This window comes from Phascolarctos cinereus, unplaced genomic scaffold (genome assembly GCF_003287225.1).
Source record: "Phascolarctos cinereus isolate Bilbo 61053 unplaced genomic scaffold, phaCin_HiC Scaffold_7;HRSCAF=346, whole genome shotgun sequence".
NCBI classification, from domain to species: Eukaryota; Metazoa; Chordata; class Mammalia; order Diprotodontia; family Phascolarctidae; genus Phascolarctos; species Phascolarctos cinereus.
The window spans coordinates 56,412,692-56,420,064 of NW_027556180.1; the positions used below are offsets into that span (position 1 = coordinate 56,412,692).

General features: G+C 39.5%; 1 protein-coding gene across 2 annotated transcripts in view; it reads left to right on the forward strand.

Annotated features, from left to right (window-relative positions):
* PID1 (phosphotyrosine interaction domain containing 1) overlaps positions 1–2,207 on the forward strand; it is a 286,570-nt gene extending 284,363 nt beyond the window's left edge. For both annotated transcript variants that reach the window (XM_020970966.2, XM_020970965.2), the window contains one exon: positions 28–2,207. In XM_020970966.2, the coding sequence (XP_020826625.1) occupies positions 28–504 (477 nt within the window). In that variant the 3' untranslated portion in view covers positions 505–2,207. The remainder of the gene's footprint in view (positions 1–27) is intronic.
* The last annotated feature ends 5,166 nt before the right edge of the window (positions 2,208–7,373 follow it).

Consider the following 7,373-nt stretch of genomic DNA (forward strand, 5'->3'; position numbering starts at 1 on the left):
CTTCTCTCTCCATTCCTGTCTTTCCAGGTAACATATCTGGGTAAAGTCTCCACAACAGGGATGCAATTTTTATCTGGCTGCACAGAAAAACCAGTCATTGAGCTCTGGAAGAAGCATACGCTGGCCAGAGAAGATGTCTTCCCAGCAAATGCTCTCCTGGAAATCCGGCCCTTCCAAGTCTGGCTCCATCACCTTGACCTGAAAGGAGAGGCTACGGTCCACATGGATACCTTTCAGGTGGCTCGCATTGCCTACTGTACTGCTGACCATAACGTAAGCCCAAACATCTTTGCCTGGGTCTACAGGGAGATCAATGACGACCTGTCCTACCAGATGGACTGCCATGCCGTCGAGTGTGAAAGCAAGTTAGAAGCCAAGAAGCTAGCTCATGCCATGATGGAGGCCTTCAAGAAGACATTCCACAGCATGAAGAGTGATGGCCGGATCCATCGCAACAGCTCATCTGAAGAAGTCTCTCAGGAATTGGAATCCGATGATGGCTGAGGGCACTGGTCAATGGTTCAGCAAAGGCAGCCATGGCCTAGGGAATAGGAGTTGATATATAAATAAGCAATGATTCAAATTGGGGATGAAAAGACTGCCAAATACTTGGCTGACCAAGCTTTTTAAAATCAAAAGAGCAATTCAGAACCTAAAGATATGCATCATTAAAGTAATTATGTTACATTGAAATCTGCTGCTGCTGTGAATGTGAGGAGGGGGTGGAAAGAAAAGCTTATTTTTCTGCTCATTTCCCCCCCAGTTTCCCCTCTCCTCCCAGCCCCAGACCCCTCCATGCTGATTTTGTCTATCTTCTTGAAATATTCTATGGCTTGTTGTTTATCAGGCTGCTTTTCTTCAGCTATTGGTTCCTTCCAATTTGCCTTATGAAACCAATCAAAAAATTGTCAGATGTTCCTGGGGTATTCATAGCAGCGGTGGGTGGGGGGTGGGCTCTGGGGCTGGTGCCTATGCTCCCAGGGAAATAGAAGAGGCCCCAGGATGGCTCCATAGAATTCTCTCTAATGGCATATTTCAAAACTTCTTGGCCATATGTGAACCAAGACAGATGTCCTTTGGCTTTTAGATTAACCACCTGACATTCCTCAGTTGTTTCACACTTCACAGCTGAAGATGATGATTTTATTTTACAAATATATCAAATACTATCTTATTTTATTCACTTTCTCTATTTTCTGAGTGTACCTGCAGCTACTTATTTCACATACACACATACATATCCTCACCCTCCCATCATCACTATAGTGATAATTTCTTAACACACTGCAGGACACCCAAAGGGAACAAAAAACAACATCCCCCCCAAAAATATGAGATTGATTACAGAGTATATTTGCTCCATTTTCTATATACTTTTCTTCAGTCATTATTTGTGGCTGGTTAGTATGTTGAGAATCCAGTCCCAGAACTCCCCCTTAACCAGCCTCAAATCAGAATCAATAAGAGCATGGAAACCTCTTCTTCCCCCATAAGAACATCAGTCACTAACCCAGTGCTTAAAAATTGATCCTCAGTAGCTATCTCTGCACATTCAGAGACACCTTGACCAAGTTATTTTAAAGGGAAATATATCTCTATCCTCTTAAAGATGGCAGTTCATTGGGACCAGTGTTCAATGATTATTCCTGCAGAGAAGTTCTCATTAAGAATGCCTGTAATTTTCCCATTCTGTGGATAAGATGATCCTCAAATGTCATCAGTGCAAAAAAGTCAATATGAATAAGATAAAAAAAGGACTTGTTATAATAAATACATTTAAGGCCAAGAGCAGATTCATAGTTTGCAGGTAATGCTGCTCCTGTATTAAAAAAAAAAGAAAAAAAGTTTGTTTTTAATCATGGTAATGTTAGGGGCACTAGGGCACCTTACAGAAGCCTTAAATGAAAGCTAATCAAATCCAGATAGCTCTATGTCTGTGTTTGGTATGTGTATACGTATGTCTGTGTGTGTGTGTGTGTGCGTGTGCGTGTATGTGTGCGCCTGTGTGTGTGTCCAGTGTTTAAAGCATGTAGAATAAGCATGGAGACATATTGGGGAGGACTTGTACCTCTTGAAAATATGCTTGTTGCTTTACAATGTATGTAAACTATTCTTTAGCATAAATGCATTCATACTTTAATAAAAAATATGAGTTAATAAAGCTCAATAGTTTTACATCTTTTTGGTGTAAAATGCCAATTCTGGAATTGTGTATGAGTGTTTTTTTTTCTTTAAAGACATTGACTATATTTACCAATGTTTAATACATCTTTTTGGACTCCTACCAATTCATGCTAAAAGGCTGTGCTCCAACGGATATGTGGGCACACAAATACAAACTTCACTGATCCATGCCTTGGCATCCTATGCAACTCTTAGCCAGGACCTCCCCCATAAGCTCACCACAAGAGTCTACTCAACACACTGGGACCTTCCTCATTTTCTCTTACCATTGCCAGGCTATCCATGGAATCCATAGACTATCCATTGATCATCTCTTGCTCTTAGCGTGTGACCAACCCATCTTCTCTTTCCTTGTTTCAATGTGTCATAGGATGCCATCAAAGAAATGTCTGAGCAAAAAAAAGGAAAAGATGATAAAAATCTGTAAATACTTCATTACTCATTAACATAACAAAATAGATTTTCTTCAGAATATATGGTGGTGTTCTTTTTGATGAGGTAGGATCTGTGAACTTAAAAATAATTTTATTAACTGAGTTTCAGTGTAATTGATTTCCTTTGTTATCTCGTATATTTTATTTTATGAATTTAGAAACATTATTCTGATAAGGGGTCCATAGGTTTTCTGGAACTGCAAAGAGAGGTCCATGGGGGAAAAATGATGAAGAACTTCTATCTTAAAGAGATTCCTGAAATATGGAGAGTTTGAGTACCTTGCCTGTAGTTACACACCTAGTACAAGACAGGTCTGAAACCGTTTCTTCCTGTCTCTAAGGCTGGTCTTCTATCCACTGTACCCATGCTGCCTGTTTGACACTCTTCTTTATATAAATTCTGATTCATTTAAACAAAGTTTTTACATTTTTTGGAGTCCTTTTATTGAATCATTGGCAGTTCAACCTTGAGTGATTCCTTCTGGGGAAATAAGTTTCAAAATGTCTCATCCAAGACCAGGGTTACAAGAGCCAAGCCACATCCCATTTGTCAATGTACGTGAACTGGGGGTCTCAAAGGTCTGAGTGCTACCTGTTGTGGAATTCACAGCAGGTAATTAATCATGGTGAATTTATATACTCTTGCTGAAGAGATGACCCCAAGAGAATATGACTGGTTTCCTCAACACATGGAAATTTTGGACAACTCAAGAAGACACAGCCAATTTACATTCTTAGCTTTTGTACTTTAACATGCTTCCTTGAAAGAAAGGTTGTTGGAGAAGCTTCTCTCTCTTTCTGAGCCTTATCCCAGAGCTTGCTGAGGTGTTTGGGATACCTTAATTGGGAGTTTAGTTGGTGAGCATGACCAGTGCCTTCTCCCTCATGTCCTTGGCCTGGCTTTTGACTCATGTGGTCTGGAGATGCTGAGTTATTCAAAGCTGAGAATGGAAGGAATGCCCTTCTTTGCCAGACTGTGATGTCTTGGAGAACAAGTCCTGCTTCTGTTAGTCTGATAATAGAGATGGTAGAGTGCTGGCTTTGCAATCAGGGAACCCTGGGTTCAAATCTCAGCTCAAGCAGATCATTTAAACTTTCTGGGCCATAGTTCATTCAAGTATAAAAGGTGGGGTTGGACTAGAGGTTCTTTCCATATAGAAAATGTGCACCCCTCAAAAAGCCATTTTAAATCCTCTATTTTTGTACTCTGATAATGGTCTAATGGGGCAGTTTAGTGGCACAGTGAATAAAGTGCTGGCCTGGAGTCAGGAAGACTCATTTTCCTGAGTTTAAATCTGGCCTCAGATACTTGCTAACTGTGTGACTCTGGGCAAGACATTTAACCCTGTTTGCCTCAGTTTCCTCATCTGTCAAATGATCTGGAGAAGGAAATGGCAAAGCACTCTAGTATCTTTGGCAAGAAAATCCCAAATGGGGTCACGAAAAGTCAGACACAACTGAAAAGATTAAACAAAAAAAAATGACCTAATGATCTGAGCAAATGATCTCTAGTCTAATGATTTTAAGCCATTGAACATCTCTGAATCTTACTTTTGTTGTTTGTAAAATAAGATCCCTTCTAGCTCTAAACCTCAATCCTAGGATCGTACAATCACACACATTATTATTTATCCCTATTTTACAGCTGACATAGAGATGTCAGAGAAAGGTTAGTGACTTGGTCAAAGACACAACTCCAGGAAATGGCAGAGCCCAGAGTTGAAGCCAAGTCAAGAGTTTTAGTCTAGTAAATTTTGGCTTACATGCAGTTACAGCTAAGATGGGATCCTTTTGATCTATCTGCCCATTATAAGAGCCTCTCTCTTATCACAGCTTTGCATCTTTCAACATTGCAAAGTAATATTTTATCCTAGTCAGCCATTCTTATAAGATATTTCTTTACAGTCAAAAGGGCAATCTAAAATGAGAAAGGAAGAAGTTCCTAGCCTGGGCAAAGGCCCAAAAGTTTTATTTGGGCTTAAGGACGAAGAGACATTTGGATTATTCCCCCCCCCCACTGGATCTAAGAAGTGCACGAGAAAACTGTTTCCACCCAAAGAGAGTCAGATGTCTGACAAGCTTAAATGTGTAAAAAGTGCATGAAAACACAGTGTCTGAATAGCACAATCATCACTTTCAGGACAATTAAGCAAAAACTTGCAAGGGCATCATTATAGAGTATAGTTTGGTTGTTGAATTACCTTGTTATAAGTACATAAGTATATTTTTTATTTAATAGTTTTATTGTACATTTTTTACATTGCTTAGATTTCCTCTTGTGTCTCTCCTCCTGTCCTGTCCTTCCAGATAGCCATCCCTTATAACAACATTTTTTAAAAAAAAGTAAAATGAGAAAAAACAGCAAAATTAACTAATCAAAAAATTTGACATTGCACGCATTGCTTCACACTCATTGACCCCATCCCCTCTAAAGTGTGTGTGTGTGTGTGTGTGTGTGTGTGTGTGTGTGTGTGTTGACCAAGGAAACTCCAAAAGTTGCATATATAGAAGGAGCTTCTTCACACGGAGTTTCCCTATGCAGAAAAAAGTACAGGTGTAGCTCTTCTCCCTTCCCATCTCTGCTTTGGTATTTGTCTGGAGGTAAAAAGGTACACACAGCCTCATGAGTCACAGTACATACACTCCTTTAATCAGTGGTCTTTGAGAAATTAACAACTTTGCAAATGTTTCTTGATATTCTCCCTCCCTTCCCTCACCAATGACAAATGTAAAGAGATGTGTCCCATTGACTCTCCAAAGTGTACATGGGTGAAAATTCGGTTTAGAATAAGACATGAGACAAAACTAAAACAGAATCTCTCAGGAGGGAGCAGAAGGTGCTTTTAGGCACCAGTGGTGAGTAAAATGAATTTGGCTCTAAACTCTCAGGCATGTAAGTCAAAACAAGAAAAATGGGTGATTTTGCTTTCATTTTTCTTACAATAGAAACAATATGGATTCATCTGCTAGGGTGGTATTCTCCTTGGAATTAGAAGTTAGACAATTATTTATCATATGGTCATTGAGAGAAGAGAGGCAAATAGACTTAGATTAGCACAATGATTTACCCGAGGTCACATGGTGTCAAAGCCAGGATTTAAATCCAGGTCTTGACCGAGTTGTAACTAGGAATCCTAGAAAATTAATTTGCAGAGGGGAGAAAGTCATGCTTGAAATAGGGGGAGGGAGGAGATATCCCTTTGACCTCTCTACAAAATTCTGCTTTCTCACCATTTCCTGGGGTCAACCTAACTTCCCACCCCTACACAGCCATAGATTGGACTAGGACTATGAAATACAGTGATGGTCATCTCTGGACCTCTGTAGGAAGGAAGTGTGGACTCACTAGGGAAAGCCTGTTGTCCTGACCTGCCCTACTTGAGATCAAGTCTTCTGTTCTTTCCATTATGCTGTAAAGTGAAGGAGCTAAGAACCAGAGGTATAGTGACTTGGCCAAGATCACACAATGGCTTAATGGAGCCTGTAGATGTCTACTCAAAATCCAAAGAAATATTAATAGCCTAGGCAATGCATAAATACATAAAAGGCTTGCAGTTATGCCTTACAGATAGTTATTGTCTACTGAAATATAAACTGCTGGTAGGTCAATGAAACTTTGCAATAGTTGACTTGCCCTTGACTATTTCCTTGATGAGATGGAATGAGGTATAATAATGATGCCTTAAAACTTACTGCCCATTAAATATTCTAAAAATACTTCCTCTTATGGCCCCCAGAAACCCCTACTGGCTTACCATAAAAGAAAGGCAAACCTCACCCACAGGTATAATTGTAAGTGGGAAGCGTCCAAAATCGTAATGGTCCTCAGGACTACCATGATGCAGCTTGTTGGGATCATTTCACATCAAAAGGCCTTTTCGCATGAGAATTTGGGCTGCTCTTTAAACTTTAACCAAATGGAGAGAAGCCAGCCAGTAATAACATGGGATAGAAGGATTTGAACATCAAGGCTAGTAGCATAACCTTTGACTGAGTAAGAGTACAGTAGAAATGTGGAGAGGCAAATTGCTTCAAGAGAACCCAAACGCTCCTGTTAACAATAATCACACACAAACCTGAGTTGGTAAAAATAGAAATCTTAAGATGGTGCTTTGTGCTTTATTTGCCAAAGGAAACATACAAATTGGGATTTGTAGACTTCTTTCTTTTGAAACGGCTTAGCCAGCCTCTTTCAGGTTTTACTAAGGCTTCTAACATTAGTTATTCAAAAGTAGTATATGGTTCTAGAAATACAAGACATTAACTTTTTTTTCATGTTAATGATCAGGACTGGTAATCTGACTTTCAACTTACTTTTCCTAAAGGCCTAAGGTGCTTCTGGAATCCTATAAAGGAAGTTACTCATGACTTAACAAGAGCAAAGGTGGTCTAGTTGTAGAATGAGCTCATGCCTTTGGTTGCCAAAGAACTTTTGTCTTAAAGTGTATTTTAGAACAGAAAAATGAGTGTTTTATTTACTTATTTTTTTTATCATTATGGAAGGGGCCTTATTGCAAATTGAGTCCAAGTCCAGTATTTTACAGAGTAAACTGAGGCCCAGAAGGTCACACAGATAATTAATAAGTGGCAGATTTGTTGTTTTAGTGCTGTCTGACTCTTTGTGACCCCATTTGGGGTTTTCTTGGCAAAGATATTGGAGTAGTTTGCCATTTCCTTTATCAGCTCATTTTACAGATAAGGACACTGAAGGCAAACAGGGTTAAGTGACTTGACCAGGGTCACACAGCTACTAAG